Genomic DNA, 15,398 nt, shown 5'->3' with positions numbered 1-15,398 from the left:
AGTATTGTTTTCCTTCCCCTCCTCTCTTTCAATTTAGGCTGTTGTAAAAGAAGGGTATATACATCACAGAGTGGGGAGTGTCGAGGGTGCGTGTGGGATAGCAAAACTGCTTATGAGGAGGCTGAGCGCATCTGTTGTGGGTGGTTACTGCTCGATCCCGCACCAGGTGGCTTATCGGGAGGCGGCCTCTGCGACGTGGTTTGGGGGAACAGAAGCGACGGGTTCGTGGAAGCGATCACTGAAGGGGGCCGCAGTTTGTCTTTGCGGTATTGCGTGCATAAACGTTTGTTTCCGCGGTAATGCGTTGGGTAAGGTGCATACTGAGAGTGACGTTTACATCCCCGCAGCAGCTTTCCGCTCCCGCACTAGGGAGCCACCCGCGGATGGCTTCGTTGATGGCGCCTCCCAATTCGAGGGAGTAAGCGTGAAGTAACTTTTTTTGTTGTTGTTCAAGCCCGATTGTAGGTGTTGTGGTTGTGTAACCCTGTCCCTGTTGTTTGGCTTAATGGCGCTATTCTTCTGCTTACGTAAGACTTCCTCCAGTTATTTGATAAGCGTCTGTCGCTAATGGTTGAATATATCGATGATACGCTCATTTACGATCTGCACGTTTGGTCCAAATCGTATATGTATTCATGTGTGTGAGACCTGACGTTTTTGAGCCACTTTCTTTCATTACCTCCACGTTCAGTATCATCCGTGGCTGCTATTTAAATCTTTGTTGTGATAACAGAGCGTATGGTGCTCTTTCGGTGCGTTTCTCCGGTTGAAATTTTGTCATGTCTCCAAAAGGAATTAGGTACAAGCCTTGCACACACTTTATGTCGGCTAAGGCAGCTCCAAAGACACTTCATCAGGTGCGCAACGTGGCGTACTTCTTTGCGGCGTGGTTGGGAGTACAGAAGGGCTACATTGAAAAAAGTGCTAACGACCGGCTGTGGGTGGAGCATCAGCGCAAGGTTCGACAGCAGAACGTTGAGAGGCAACAGGCACTGGACTCCATCAAGCTGATGCAGCAAGGCGTCAGGGCCACCACTCCAGGTCAGCTTGAAGGTGTGCCCGCAGAGCTCCAGCAGCTTGCTGAAGCTTTCACTAAGTAGTAGGAAACAATTGGGCGTCCCTCCCCTTCTCCCCTCCTTTCGGTCCGGGATGGTGGAAAAGGGACACACTTGGGTGGGCGATGCCATAATAGGAGAATCGTAATGGTCTGAGTTGGTGTAACACACTGTTCTTGTTGTTGCGAAATGTGTGGAGTAGTGGAAGAAGGAACATATTTATATATTTTTGTCTTTTCTTTTGTCGTTATGTCGTTTCAGCTGATGGTGTGCACGCACTTTACTTGTGCGCATCGCGTGGTCGTTACTACCTGACACAGGGTGTAGGAATGTGGAAGGGGTTTTACGTCTATCTATATTTTGCAAACACTTTCTTGGGTCCGTCTATTGGAGCTCACACCTTTCTATTCTGCCCATACCTTTGTTTTTCTTTCAATAGTTTGTCAATAGCTGAGAACGCCACGAGGAGGATCGGCTGCCACGCAGGCACTAGCACTCTGCTCCAGTCGGAACAGCGCTCCAGATAGTGGTAAATGGTGGCAGACGGTTCAGCATGACCCTTTCGTTGGTTCTGTGTGTATGCTGATGGTGTTAATGGGTCTGAGTGTGATTAGCGAAAACGGCTCCATATATACGTGCATTTGTATGCTTCAGATTTGGTTGCATCATGTTTGTGCCTGCAAGATTGGGGGAAGGGAGAATACCCAAGAAGTAGTGATATCTATGCTCTTTTTGTCCTGCTCTTTGGGCAAGTTCCTTGGAGCACTATTTCGCCGGTTCCGCTAGGCTGGTGGCGCGTGGGACTGATCTTGGTTTGGGTGCCGTTGATTTTCGTACCTCATACGAACCCCGAGGGGAGGGGGTGTTGCTTCGTTTAACTAAAGTGTTAGCGTATGGTGCCATTCGTTCCTACTGCAAGCAACCAGCCACTGTTATTTGAGAGCATTGGGGTGACTAACGCTCGCGTTTAATCCAACTCCTTCTTAGCCTTTGTTATTCCGAATAAAATATTAAATTTGCTTCTTTAGCGATGCGGCGCACGTTAGGAGGGACCGTTCGGGGGCACCTTCCATGTATTTTTATCGCCCTGCAGCGGCGGAGTGTTATACCGGGACAGATACCAACAGATGATTCCCTGCGACACGGTAACGGGACGGGTGGAGAGGGGGCACCTGGTTGGGAGTTACGGCGCGGTCACCACCTTCACAGTAGCGTGGGGTTGCATTCGCCTTATCCCACTGCATGCGGTCGTATGTTTAACCCACAACTATACCACGAGGTTTTGCAGGCTTGCTGCGATCAAAAGTGGCTGCAGGCGGTCCAACGGGAGATGCGAAATGACGCTGAGTGGGTGGAGACGCTTCGCCGTGAGGGTGGTGTGGCGAAAGACATGAATGTGCTGACAGAGTCCACGGGGCATGACGACGAATTCATGATGAAGTTGCGAGAAAAGCTTAAGACAAACAAGAAAATGTCTCTCACACTGTGTGCAATACAGGAGAGTTACGAGCGGATTCGTGAGAAGCGTGATATGCACGAAACACAGGTTGCGGCAGATGGCGGACACGACCCCTATGCGGCAATGCGGCAGAGGCAACAGGGAGAATTTGGTGCCAAGCTTCCTTCTTTCTAAACATGGGGACTGTTTCACAGCAGGTTGCGTCGGTTTTGGCTTGTCTCGATTTGTGGAAACCGCTCCCTTGCCCATTTTAATCTTTTGTTATCATCGCAATGGGTGGAGTAACTTCTTCTCTTCACGGCAGAACTACTCCAGCAGGGGAGGGTGCTTGTCACTGAGCACCGTCACAGTACCTTTTGCCCGTCAAAAATCTCTTTGCTTTTGTGTTCCTTCTTTTCTTCCTGTTTTCCCCCACGATGGAGTCAGTTCTTAGTTGCAACTGGCGCAGCATGATAGTACCGTCAAATTTTGGGTACGTCGAGGAGCGCATCTACCGATGTGGTGCGCCGGAGCCATGTCACTACGGCTTCTTAGCTTCTCTTAAGTTACGCACCTGTGTGCTCTTGACGGACAGTCATGACGAGGCATTTGTTCAGTGGTTGCGCGAAAACAACATACGCACCGTATGCCCGCTGCACGATGATTCTCACCCAAGTCGCACTTGCGTTGAGATGAGTGGAGTTGGTCATCATAGAGGGAGCATGACGCTTTCGGAGCCTGTTGTTGTAGGGATACTGCATGAGTTGATTGACCCCATCAGCTATCCTCTTTTGCTGACTTGCAGTATGGGCAGGTACCGCACCGGTATTGTGTGCGGCTGCCTGCGGAAACTCCAGGGCTGGAACTTGGTTAGCATATTGGAGGAGTACAGACGGTATGCACAAGATAAGAGCCGCGCCGACAATGAGGAGTTCATTGCACTGTTCGACAGGGACCTGGTTAGCACAGAACTTAAGAATGGCCGGAAACCAACTATCCTTTTCTATGAAAACGACTAAGGTGGAGAGGGAAACAGCGCAGAAGAGAGGAGAAAAAAACACCTCATGCTGTTGCACTAGGGGAGACTGGCGTGTTGTGTCGCTCGCATGGTGCCCGGCATTTTTTAAAACTGTGGTCATTGGGTCTTTGTGGATTTTTTTTGCGTGTTCCCTTTTTTTCATCGCTTTGCTCCACCTCGTGGTTTCTTCCCTCCTTTGCAGTTCAGTGAAGGTATCTACGTGCGTGTGTGTGTGTATGTGTGTGTCGGCCCTATCGGTACAGCAACCTTCGTGTCACCGTTTACTCACGATGCTTTCTCTTTCCTTTGTTTCAGTGCGTAAATTGTCGTGAATCCTTACTGCTACGTTTTTGTCTACCTTCGCCCTTCAACTCTCTTGTACATAGTACGCCGCAGGGGGTAGTAACAACTTAATCTATCGCTGTGGGGCGTAGTTCAGGGGCTACGAATTGAAGTCTCTGAGTTTTGTGTACAAGAGTGTGCACCGTCTTCATTTATCGTTAGGAGCTTGTTTCCATGAATCGGTCGTGTTCCCGTGTCACCGTGCTTCGCGGTGCACCTAGCGCCTTGTACCTTCGTGCCCCACATACTGTGAGCGTTAGATTGCGGCGGTCCGCCGTCGCTTCACTACTTGGCCCCACGTTTCTCAGGGTTCAAGTGCGTACGCAGTTCGCTCAGATTCCGGGAAAGCGTGACCAGGAGGCCTTTCTAGCTCAATTCAACCCTCTGGATGTGCTTGGCCTCAATGAATCATGCACTGTCGACGATATTGATGAGGCCTTTAAGCGGATGAGCGCAAAATATGGACCAAATGGCCCCACTCCCAACGCGCAGATGGTTGACCGCGTCTTCAGGGCGCATGAGGTGCTAAAAGATCCTGCTTCACCGTATTACTTACGGGCGCACTCTTCTGACAGTGACCGCCAGCGGCTTCAGTTTCAGCTGCTCCCAAAGCGGCAGCGGCGTCTCATTAAGGCCCAGGCTGGGATGTTGGTGTTGTTTTTGGCGGGTATTGCCATGCTTGTAATTTCCATGACCTTTCGCCCGGTTAAGCGGATGCTACGCGCTGCGACACGTTGACTTTATGAGGGCAATGGGTTATCTTCCGGATGATTTGGTTTGTGGCGTATCCATTGCGGCGACTCACCGGGGATGAGACGTTTTTTTTTTGTGTACGTGTGTTCATGCATGGGTGGTGTGGACCAGTTTCAACCGTGTCTGGGGTGCTAGGGTGGGGTGAAATCAGGCATATGCCAAAAGAAATGACAAGAAATGATACTCCCCCCCCCCAAACTATCGGTTGCCATGTGCTAGGGAGTTTGCATTTTTAGACGTTTGATTTTATCCATTTGTGATGCTCTACTATTCCTTTATGTGTTGTTATTATCTTCCCGAGTCACGCCAATTTTTTAAACGTTAGGTATGGATGCCACCAAAGAAAGATGTGGCGATGGGAAAGCAACCATGGATCGGAGCACCACAGGAACCAGATGTAGATGAGGAATTAGAACTAAATGAACGCTCACAACCGTCGCCTGCGAACGGCTTTTCTCCCCCTGTCGAAGTTTCTCCTGGAACCAGGTCGAACACCAAACCTTGCGTTTGGCGAGTGCAACAAACGGAGGGTCGTCGGAAGGAGGCCTTGAAGGCTATGTTGAGTCCCACGCTAGCGGGAAGGAGAGCGGCTGTTTGGCTGCAGGAGTGGGACCGAGGGTCCCGTAGCGTCAGACTTAGGATTTTGGAGGCTTTCCTCACTCTTCACTCGGAGAGCAACAGTAGACGAATAGAGGTTGATCTTGGTGATGCCTCTATTCTCTTCTTCACACGCATCACAGCGTGGCTGCGCCTAACTTACAAGTTGGGCGTCGGACTCCGTTCTGTCCTTTCGGCGATTTCGGTGTTCATACGGGGGGTACGTTATCTAACCTGCTTTGCAGAGGTTGGTGGAGCTACGACGCTTGCTGACACGTTAGCCACGGGGACTCTTTGCGTGGAGGACCGTCAGGAAGCTGTACTGCTGCTCTTGTACATCGCGAATGCGGGGCGTGTTTACCGTGAAATGATTTGTGATGAAAATGGTGTAGAGTTGCTTATAGAGGCAATGCGTCGGGAAGAGGATGAAAAAATACTTGACCTTTTTTCCGCCCTGTTCTTAGCGGTTGGTGAGGGGAGCAGCCGCTCGCTGAACTCTCCTGTTTACCTTGGACTCATACGACTCCTTCCCAACGAAGAAACAACGGCTGCTGCTGCACTGTACGCTGCACGCACATTACGCACCTATCAGACCTCGTGGGAGAAGAAATACATGGACTCTGTGGCTGCTAATAATGCGGAAAATACAGGCTCCGTCCCTGTTGTGGGTATAAATCCAGAAGATCCCGTCGGGAGCGCGCAGGTTTTGTTGGACTCCCTGTTCGCTCTACTGTATCATAGTGAACTGACAGTGCGAGCTGAGGGTAGTGAGTTGCTGGCGTTAGTATCCAAAAACCTGCAGCTCACGGGGAAGATTTTGTCACGATGCCTTGATGTAGTTGATGAAAACCGGTTGGTAGTTGAGATCGATGACGACGTCGAGGCCATTCACAATCTCCGTCGCCATCAAATTACGCTAGGAACCACAGCCGTCAAGGTTATGTTGACTGATTGGGATTTCGAAGCAAGAAGAAGAATCATCGTGGGACTCGTGGCCCGTCGCAGCACACATTTCACGTTGCTGAAATTCCTTCGTCTCCTTGGTGTTGCGCAGAACACCAATGCCGTGGACTGTTGCCGCCTTGTGCAGTTGTTGTGCCGTGAAGCTGTTCAGCAAAACCAGCGGGGTCGCGAGGATGGGGAAGGCAGCGCGGGTTCATGTATTTCGCTTGACAAATTCTCAAAGCACATACACGACGTGGTGGGAAGCGCTTTGTATAGCGTGATACTTCACGAGGACCTGGTTGATGAGCAGATCGAAGCTATTGTGCGCTCGATCATGTCATCTGACTAGCAAACATATCCACAATAGTAGAATATTTTGGAAGAAGACATGGGTCATTTTTCCTTAAGTGTGTAAGTTCCCCTTTCTCTTCCTTTGTGACCATGAACGCTTTGTGTGTGTGCCACCCGGTATGTGCTTTGCAACTGCACTTAATAATCTTGTGGCATAAAGATGCTGTGCACAGGGGCGCGTACATGTAAAAAAAACATATATATATATATTTGTGACCGTGTTCGTGTATTCATATTTACATCAGCCTTACGGAGCAATGAGAAGCTTAACCGACTTAGCCGCGTAAATGGTGTTGTCACGGTTTGACCTGCATCTTAAATTCACTACGTTTTCTCTGCCAATTTTTGTTTTTCGTCCACCTTCTACTTGGAAGATTTCGAAAGCGCATTGTATAAGGGAAATATTAGTTAAAACTTGCACCGTTTTGCAAGCGGAAGACTATAGAAGTTAAGAAGAGAGAGCAATTGAGGAGACCTGGGTGTTGAAAGTTGATAATAATATAAGTGAAGGGAACCTACTTTTCCTTTTATTTTGTCTTGTTCGGTAAGTTGCATCACCATTTTATTGACCAATCAGTAAATAAAAGGACAGACAGACGTGATGGCTGCGACACGTGCTATAGGAAGTACGATTACCCTCATCACGAACAGTCAGATTCGTTATGAGGGTACCTTGGGTCACATTGATGCCTCAAAGAATACCGTCAGTTTGACAAATGTTCGTGTCTTCGGTACAGAAGGTCGTGCAAAGGAAAAGGGCCAAGTTGAGGTTCCCGCGGCTGAGCAGCTTTTTGACCAGATTGTATTCCGTGGATCTGATATCGAGGAGCTGACGGTATTTGAGGAATCTCATAACGCCATGATGGACCCCGCCGTTGTTACTGCGCTTCCCGCAAGGAATAATAACAATAACAATAACACCAGCAGCGGTAATAACAACAACAACGCCCACTCCAACAATAACAACAACATGAGGATGCCACAGAGCCCACAACGTCACGGCGGCGCATCGATGGGACCCGGTCATCACCAGAAACAACAGCACATGTACTCCGGAGGCTACAGGCGAGGTGGCCGCGGTGGGTACCGGAGTGGTCGACGGGTTGACTCACACACTGGCCGCGATTTCCATCCCGCCACCGGCACAGCCAAGGAGGAGTTTAAAGACGACTTCGATTTCATCAAAAGCCGTGAAGAGTTTGAAAAGAAGAAGAGCGAGTTTGAAAAGGCTAAGGAGGATGCAAAGAACCATAGCAAGGCGTATGACCGCAGCAACTTCTTCGATAAGATTTCTTGTGATCAGCAGGACCGCGCGCCTCCACTGGACCGTGAGGGGATGAAGCGAACGGATGCCGAAACATTTGGAAGTGAGATGGTTGGAAACATGCGCGGACCTCGCCGTGGCCGTGGGGGCCGGGGACGTTACAACGGCCGCTACAACTAATAAAAGCGTCCGGTGCGGAGTTGCGAAATAACCGCTTAGGGAAATATATTTGTGGGTGGTTTGGGGTAGTTTGTGCGGTGGCTTGGCGTATGTACTAAGAAGGGGAGATGTAAGGATTGAGAAGGAGAAGAGGATGTTTGTGTGCATGTTCACATGTTCGTAGGCGTGTGGAACAAAGGGGAAGGGGGAGAGCGACAAAAAAGGAAATACGAGTGCGAATGGAAGCCGATTTGGACAAAAAAAAACGTTCACAGGATAAATGCTGAGAACAAAGAAAAGGAAAAAAAAAAGAGAGGGCGAGGGCAAATGAACAGGATGTCAATATGCAAATAAAATAAAGGAAGAAAGGTGTAAAAGAAGGGAGGTGGAGTTAGCGTGGGGGAAGGAAAGTAATTAAGGATTAAAAGAAAATAGCGGGAAGAAATCGGCTACTTGAAGTCGGCGTATGGACGGAGGGGTTCGGGGTAGAACCAAAGACGAGGGGATGAGGAAGTAAGGAGAGGAAGAAAGAGAAAAAAAAAGGTGGAACGTGGGGGACTGCAAGCTGCGGAATAGAGGATAATTGTTGTGGCTGTGTGTGTGTTTTTATGTAGAGGGAAGTGGATCAAATTATTAACCCTCCTACTTGATTATCACAAGTCAGCATTCCTCTTGGTGGATTCATGTTGTGGAAAGGAACTACCTGTGAGCGTGCGGGATGAGGCCAAACATTTACCTTTAGTTTTCACGATTTGACCGTTGCGGCGGATAGAGGGCAGCGAGAAGAGGTTTAGGGTGGTGGCGGGGGAGGAGGGTGCGTGTTGAGGGGAAAAGGATGTGGGAAAAAGGTTGTGGAGGGAAGAGTAAATGTAGCTGTTTGATAACATTTTGTGTTACGTGCTGCGTAATTCCTTGTAGTGCCTCATCTTTAATTGATCACTTATCATTTTTTCTTGACTTCCTTTATCTTCACCATTTACTATGGCTTTAGGCTTTTTTTTTTTCAAACTTTTCCCCTCACTTGTAAGTATGTATATGTCTGTTTGTGCATTTTTCCTCCGTTGTCGTCCCCCCTCCCCATTCCCCCCCTCCGCCATGACTTTATGAAATTTTTTTTTTCTTGTTCAATGCTGTTGCCACCCATATGATTCTCAAACCTATTCTTAGTCCGTGGGTCTTTGGTTGGCAACCTCTTACCGCGCTGCGGTGTCCTCGCCGTGAACTGCGTATGAATGAAGAGTAGATGGTAAGTCTCTTGGTTAGGGGAGCTCCCACTTTTTTTTCTCTAATTTTGTCCACCACTTCTTCTGTTCTTGTTAAGCACCCTCATTTTTTTGTGTTTGTTTGTTTGTTTGTTTATATATATATGTGTGTGTGTGTGTTTGTGTGTGCGTGTTTTTTTATTTGCCGTTGGATTGTCCGATCCACTTAATTCATTTATTTGTTTTTTTTATATCTTTATATCTTTTTTTCTCTTTAGTTTCTTCTCGCCTTTGTTTGTTTGTCTTCGCATCGCTGGTGCTCTTTTCTTTTCTTTTCTCTTTCCATTTCTTCATGTGTCTCCCTACTTTTTCCTTCCTGTGGCGAATGCAAACAAACAAACAATAAACAGTTTAAAACAACGGCAGACAATTAAGGCAAAAGGAATGCGGAATATAAATTCGAAGGGACGGGAAAAAATTTTTTTTTAAAAAAGTGGGTAGGAGAAAAAGGTTTGTTATTATTATCATCACCACTATAGCAGTCATTACTCCTCCTTTTTTTTTCTCTTCGTCTTCTTGAATATATTTGTGGAAAACAAACACTAGTAAAGAATACTGCTCTGCTCCCTACCTACGTGTTTCCTTTTTTTAAGAAAAAAATTTTCTCTCTTTTTTTTTTTTCGTGTCGGTGGTTTGCCGCCACTTGTGGAGTGACCAGGCAATGGGGAAAACAACAACAACAACAACAAAGCAAGAGCTACCCGTGTGTCATATTTGCATTTACCCCCAACGGCATTAAAAGAGAGAAGAAGAGAAACGAATAAGAGAGGAAGGGAATAAAGAAGAGGGGAAACCCGAAGAGGGGAGGGATGGGAGAAGCGTGCGGCGTCTTGTTTTTTTTTTTTTAAAAAAAGTCTTTCATAATACGTAGAAATGAGGAGAAATACTTAGGAAGGCACAGCGGGAGCTGAAAGAAATGAAAGAGAGGATCACAAGGGAGAAGCAGGGACGGAAAGGAATGAAGTGGGGGATATGCATATACATATTCTGTTCCTCTTAGCCACGTGAAGAGAGGAAATGAAATGAAAAAAAATGATACGCGTGAAGAGGAAATGAGGAAGAGGACAGAAGAGAAGAAAACACACAAGCAAGTAAGGAAAAAGGTTACTTTGCCGGCCAAATACTCTCATTTTAAATACTGCCCCTGCGCGGAGGAAGGTGAGGTGAGGGACTTTCTTTCCTCTTACCTCGCTGGAAGAAGATCGGCAACAAAAACAACAACAACAACAACATACGAAGTTGGCCAAATTGTGATATGTGTCCCCTGCGGTGTATGACCTTTTGCATCAAGGATGTATTTCCGCGGGAGAGTGCTCAAATGAGCGCCTGTTCCTAGATCTCTATATGCTTGAGACTATGCCACATGTATATACTTACCGTTCTCCGTTTCTTCTTTCTTTTCTTCTTGCTTCGGCACATGACAGCACGTTGTATAACTAAAATGGTCCGCCACGCTCATTTGTTGTGGTACCCACATCATCCTGAAACTTTGCTTAGTGTTAAGCGCTTTGCCTCGAGTGTTCGCCAGCGTAACCATTACGGTGAGGCATCACCAACACAACGACCAAGCAGGAGCTTCTCGCCACTTTACGTTGTGGAGCCGTCGACACGAAAAGGTTCGTTTTGGCGGTACCTTCGGACAGTGCGGCAGGAGGCGGTACTCATTGGGGCTGCGGTGGTTGGCGTTGGGTTTTACAGTTTGGCCACTCTCGCAATCCCGGCGACTTTTGGGAAACTTATCGATTTTGCAGGAAACGGGGAGCTACCGTTGGGGACATCCATGCAGTTGCTTGGCTGGTTTACACTTGCCGGTGTTGCCAACTTTGCCAGGCTGGCTTGTATTGGCTATACGGGCGAGCGTGTAATTGCCCGTCTGCGCGGTCAACTCTATCGTGCCATTTTTAGACAACCGGCAGCATTCTTTGATGTGGCAGAAAACAGCGCTGGCTCACTTGCACAACGCCTTTCCATGGATTGTAACCTTATTGGCGCGTCCCTTACGGACGCGGTGACTCAAGGAAGTAAGAACATCCTGCAAACGTTTGGGAGCATTGGTATTATGCTCTATTATTCACCCACTTTAACATGTGTGGTGTGTGGCATGATCCCCCCTTTGGCCGTATTTGCTGGGGTTTATGGAAAATTTGTTCGCAAACTGCAGCGCCAAATGCAGGATGCCCTCGCCGTTAGTGGAAGCGTCGCAAGTGAGCGACTAAATAACATCCGCACTGTAAAGGCCTTTGCTATGGAATCTAAAGAATCGAAGTGGTACGAAAAGAAGGTCGATGTAGTCTTCCAGATAAGCAAGCGTATGTTGTTTTTCAATGCTTCATATGTTAGTTCGATCCAGTTTGTGGGGTATGGTGCGCTGTATTGCATCATATGGGCGGGGTCTATGCTTGTGGCTGCGAACCAGATATCGTCCGGTGTCCTTTTCTCATTCGTATTGTACACGGTTTACTGCGGCCTGGGACTTATGGGTCTTACCAACTTGGCAACTGAAATCAACAAAGGATTTGGTGCAAGCATACGAGTGTATGACATACTTGATACTGCGGACGATATACAAAAGTTACAAGAACAAACGAAAGGTGTGGTTCCTCTCGAGTGTCACTGGAACATTAAATTAACTGATGTTTCTTTCGCCTATCCGACACGTCCCGAGGTTGCAGTGTACGAGAAACTCAGCCTAGAGATAAAACCCTCGCGATGTACCTGTATTGTGGGGAGTAGTGGTTCTGGTAAAAGCTCATTGGCAATGCTTTTGATGAAGTTGTACGAACACTCAGACGGAACAATAACTCTGGATGGAACGGACCTTAAGAGTATTGACACCCGCTGGTTACGGAGCAAGGTTGGGTATGTTGGACAGGAGCCGGTATTATTTGGGGGGACAATTGCGCAGAATATTGCATATGGGGCTGAGGGACACGACTGGGATGATGCGGTTGATCGGTGGCTGTATTCATCTGTTGTTGAGAGCGCGACGAAAGCTAATGCCCACCAGTTTGTCACCGCCTTACCTGAAGGTTACAATACTTATGTTGGCGAGGGTGGACGGTCACTTTCTGGTGGTCAAAAGCAACGCATTGCCATTGCACGGGCTTTGATGCGTTCTCCCGGCATTTTAATCCTTGATGAAGCCACATCTGCACTTGACAGTGAGTCGGAGATTGTGGTGCATGAAGCCGTCAGTCGGCTCATTGAGGATGCGAAGAAGGGGAGTGAGAAGCGAACAGTACTTATGTTTGCCCATAAACTTAGTATGATACGTAAGGCTGATCACATTGTTGTCTTGGAGAGGGGTCGAGCCGTAGCGCAGGGAAGTTTTGATGAAGTTCGGATGCATCCTCTTTTCTGCCAACTTGTGGGACTGCCTTTACCTCGAAGTGTCAGAGAGCAGCAATCGGATACTCTCGAGGCAGGGGCTGAGGTGTGAGAAATGATTTGGAAGAGGTGCATGACGTCTTCATAGGGGCGTGGCACTTCACAAAAAAAAAAAGAAGAGGGAAAGTTGCCGTGAGTTCTTTAGTATGATTTCATACCTGAGGTGTATGTGTGTGTATGTGTGGTGGTTGTGGATAAAAATGTTAGTTGTGGTGGTTGTGGATAAACGATAATGCATGCGTGCAGGGAGTAGAATATAGGAGTAAATGGAACATCAAAGAACGAGGGGAAAAATGAAAGAGAGTTGGAAAGATGTTTTGTTGAACAGGCGAACGGTAGTGAATTTTAGAGAAAATTACGTGTGTGCTCTCCTTTACATTTCCATTTTTATAACGTGAATGTGCTGGAATGGGTCAATAACTGTTTATTTGCCATCACAATGTGCATTTGACTATTGGCGTGGCACTGTTCGTGTTACTTTCTTTCGAGACATGTAGTCAAGTCTAGTTTGGTTTGTTTTGTATTTCACACCATTTGCTTTGTCGAAGCGTTCGAGAAGCATGATTTTATTTTTCCGTTTTGCAGGTAGCTCTTGCTCGTACGCTCGCTGCTATTCGCTATGTGATGCATATTTGTTTTATAGTTTTGCTGTTATGTTTTTTTTCCCCCGTCACACATGCCTGAGTTTCTTCACACTTAAGTGTTTATATGTTTTCACAAGCACATCCAATATATATATATATATATATATTTATACATATGTACGCGCAGGTGGCAGACCGTAGAGACCAGCGGTAATGCTAATAACATATCTTTGCGTCATCCTGTCTGTTCCCTTTCTTCATTTATTTCTTTTTATCGCTATTTCTTTATTTTAATTTGCTCTCTCTTCTCGCTGTGATTATTATTATTATTATTATTTTTAAGCTGAGCAACTAGAACAAAAATAAAATAAAATAAGTAAAAGAGATAAATATTTATTGCGCAAGTAGTGTTACCAATACAAATGGAACCGGAGTGTGAAAGCTTCCCAGTAGGGGAGGCAGCGCCCGCATCCACATCATCTCCTTTTATTTCCACGCAAATGCCGCCACCGATGACATCAGCACCTCAACCTCCATCAAATGAAGCCGAGGCGCCTGAAGGGTCGAAACAACACCTCAGTGGAGGTTTAACTCCGAGGGCAGCTCCATTCGCCGCCCCGAGACCCTCATTTTCGATGGAACCGGAACCGTTGCGAAACCTTATTGTCAATTATTTGCCTCCCATGATGGACGAGGACCGGCTTTTCCAACTGTTTGCGCAATTCGGTCCCATTGAGAGCGTGAAGATTATTTACGACAAGGTTACAAGAGAGAGTCGAGGTTATGGTTTTGTGAAGTATATGTATTTCTTTAGCGCCACATATGCTGTGCAATGGTTGAATGGATACCCCATTGCAGGGAAACGATTAAAGGTGGCATTTGCCAATGCGGAGGCGGCTATGGAAAGCTACAAGGCCATGAGTGCATCCGCCATGATGTTTACAATGCAACAGCAGGCTGCTATGCAAAATATCTTCCAGCGGCAGATGTTTCTCGCACAGCAGCAGCAGCAGCAGCAGAATTAACATTATGAAATGTGTATTTGTGTGTGTGACAGCAGCGATTGGGAGGTAGAATTGTATGGGGGTGGTGTGTGGAAAGGAAGAAGAGGAGGAGGAAAGAGGGAAATGATGGAAAGAAGTAAAGGATGAGGTTGGGGAAAAGAGTAGGAAAGGGGGAAAAAGGAAATTGGGGTTTCTTCTTTTTGTTTCTTGTTTGTACACAGGTTTGCCACCAAGAATTATCGCCCCACTGATTCATGTCGGTCATCTTTTTTTTTCTTTTTCTTTTTTTCTTTTTTTTTTTCCGTTTTGTTGTTGCTCAATCCTTTACGATATATACCCCCACTCTTTTTTTCTTTTTCCATCTTCTCCTTGTTCGTTTCCACATTGTTTATTTCCTTGATTGGTTTTTTTTTTCAGTGTGGTGGACGTTGTTGGAGGACCGCAAAGTTTTACACGCACTGTGGCGGGTTGCTGCAACTTTTTAAAAAGTGGCCGTGACGTATGAACGCGGATATATCTTTTTCTTTTTTTTTTTTCAAAATATTTTCCTCCCATGCGGCACTTTTTAATTTTTAACGTCTCTTCTATTTTGTGTTGCCTTTATTGTGTGATTATTATTGTTATTATTATTATTATTGTTACTATTACTGCTGCTGCTGCTGTTACCACCGATATAAATATATATAAGTATAAATATAGCTATAACTATCATTGATTATTACTATTACTATTACTGTTATTATTATTATTATTATTATTATTATTATTATTATTATTATTATTATTATTATTATTATTATTATTATTATTATTATTATTATTATTATTATTGTTTGATGTTTTTAAAGAAAAGAAAGGTTGAAAACTGAAGAAGAAGAGCCTGTGCGTTTTGCGACGGTTGTAAACTCTCTTTTTTTTGTTTGTTTTCTCTTATATTGTTTGTAAGCATTTGTTTTTCTTTTCATATCTTTTTTTTTTTTGATGAATGTGTGGTGATTTTCTTTTTTTTAAGTTCATGATTTATATGCTTTTTTTTTTCCTGTGGGCAGAAGGGGGGGATTTCTGTTGGCGGGTACGGGGTTGTTTTTCTTTTTTTTTTTTTACTTTTCGTTTTACTGCTGCTTTTGACAGTTTATGCTTTTGCTTTGCTTTTTTTTTTCTTTGTATTCTCATTTTTTTTTTTCTTTACGTAGGTTTAATTTTTTTGTTTTCGTTTTTTTTCTTTTCTTTTCTTTTTTT

At 46.0% G+C, this 15,398-nt stretch overlaps 9 protein-coding genes across 9 annotated transcripts; all 9 read left to right on the top strand.

Annotated features, from left to right (window-relative positions):
* Positions 1 to 112: 112 nt before the first annotated feature.
* Positions 113 to 433, top strand: TbgDal_XI580 (hypothetical protein, unlikely; the record flags this gene model as incomplete). The annotated part of the gene is made up of 1 exon (XM_011780905.1): positions 113 to 433. One exon carries the CDS (start codon positions 113 to 115, stop codon positions 431 to 433), a length of 321 nt encoding a protein of 106 aa, XP_011779207.1.
* Positions 434 to 779: 346 nt separating this feature from the next.
* On the top strand, positions 780 to 1,100 carry TbgDal_XI570 (hypothetical protein, conserved; the record flags this gene model as incomplete). The annotated part of the gene is made up of 1 exon (XM_011780904.1): positions 780 to 1,100. The coding sequence occupies one exon, from the start codon at positions 780 to 782 to the stop codon at positions 1,098 to 1,100; it is 321 nt and encodes a 106-aa protein (XP_011779206.1).
* A 985-nt stretch (positions 1,101 to 2,085) lies between these two features.
* On the top strand, positions 2,086 to 2,688 carry TbgDal_XI560 (hypothetical protein, conserved; the record flags this gene model as incomplete). The annotated part of the gene is made up of 1 exon (XM_011780903.1): positions 2,086 to 2,688. The coding sequence occupies one exon, from the start codon at positions 2,086 to 2,088 to the stop codon at positions 2,686 to 2,688; it is 603 nt and encodes a 200-aa protein (XP_011779205.1).
* Positions 2,689 to 2,930: 242 nt separating this feature from the next.
* Positions 2,931 to 3,512, top strand: TbgDal_XI550 (tyrosine phosphatase, putative; the record flags this gene model as incomplete). Its single annotated transcript, XM_011780902.1, has 1 exon — positions 2,931 to 3,512. The coding sequence occupies one exon, from the start codon at positions 2,931 to 2,933 to the stop codon at positions 3,510 to 3,512; it is 582 nt and encodes a 193-aa protein (XP_011779204.1).
* Positions 3,513 to 4,027: 515 nt separating this feature from the next.
* Positions 4,028 to 4,591, top strand: TbgDal_XI540 (hypothetical protein, conserved; the record flags this gene model as incomplete). The annotated part of the gene is made up of 1 exon (XM_011780901.1): positions 4,028 to 4,591. One exon carries the CDS (start codon positions 4,028 to 4,030, stop codon positions 4,589 to 4,591), a length of 564 nt encoding a protein of 187 aa, XP_011779203.1.
* Positions 4,592 to 4,937: 346 nt separating this feature from the next.
* Positions 4,938 to 6,497, top strand: TbgDal_XI530 (hypothetical protein, conserved; the record flags this gene model as incomplete). The annotated part of the gene is made up of 1 exon (XM_011780900.1): positions 4,938 to 6,497. One exon carries the CDS (start codon positions 4,938 to 4,940, stop codon positions 6,495 to 6,497), a length of 1,560 nt encoding a protein of 519 aa, XP_011779202.1.
* A 603-nt stretch (positions 6,498 to 7,100) lies between these two features.
* TbgDal_XI520 (hypothetical protein, conserved) lies at positions 7,101 to 7,943 on the top strand (the record flags this gene model as incomplete). The annotated part of the gene is made up of 1 exon (XM_011780899.1): positions 7,101 to 7,943. The coding sequence occupies one exon, from the start codon at positions 7,101 to 7,103 to the stop codon at positions 7,941 to 7,943; it is 843 nt and encodes a 280-aa protein (XP_011779201.1).
* Positions 7,944 to 10,547: 2,604 nt separating this feature from the next.
* Positions 10,548 to 12,623, top strand: TbgDal_XI510 (ABC transporter, putative; the record flags this gene model as incomplete). The annotated part of the gene is made up of 1 exon (XM_011780898.1): positions 10,548 to 12,623. One exon carries the CDS (start codon positions 10,548 to 10,550, stop codon positions 12,621 to 12,623), a length of 2,076 nt encoding a protein of 691 aa, XP_011779200.1.
* Positions 12,624 to 13,577: 954 nt separating this feature from the next.
* Positions 13,578 to 14,180, top strand: TbgDal_XI500 (RBP3; the record flags this gene model as incomplete). Its single annotated transcript, XM_011780897.1, has 1 exon — positions 13,578 to 14,180. The coding sequence occupies one exon, from the start codon at positions 13,578 to 13,580 to the stop codon at positions 14,178 to 14,180; it is 603 nt and encodes a 200-aa protein (XP_011779199.1).
* Between the last annotated feature and the right edge of the window lie 1,218 nt (positions 14,181 to 15,398).

Source organism: Trypanosoma brucei, chromosome 11 (assembly GCF_000210295.1).
Source record: "Trypanosoma brucei gambiense DAL972 chromosome 11, complete sequence".
In the NCBI taxonomy this organism is placed as follows: Eukaryota; Euglenozoa; class Kinetoplastea; order Trypanosomatida; family Trypanosomatidae; genus Trypanosoma; species Trypanosoma brucei.
The sequence above is the reverse complement of the archived record's forward strand: the minus strand, read 5'-3'. Positions and strand labels throughout refer to the sequence as shown.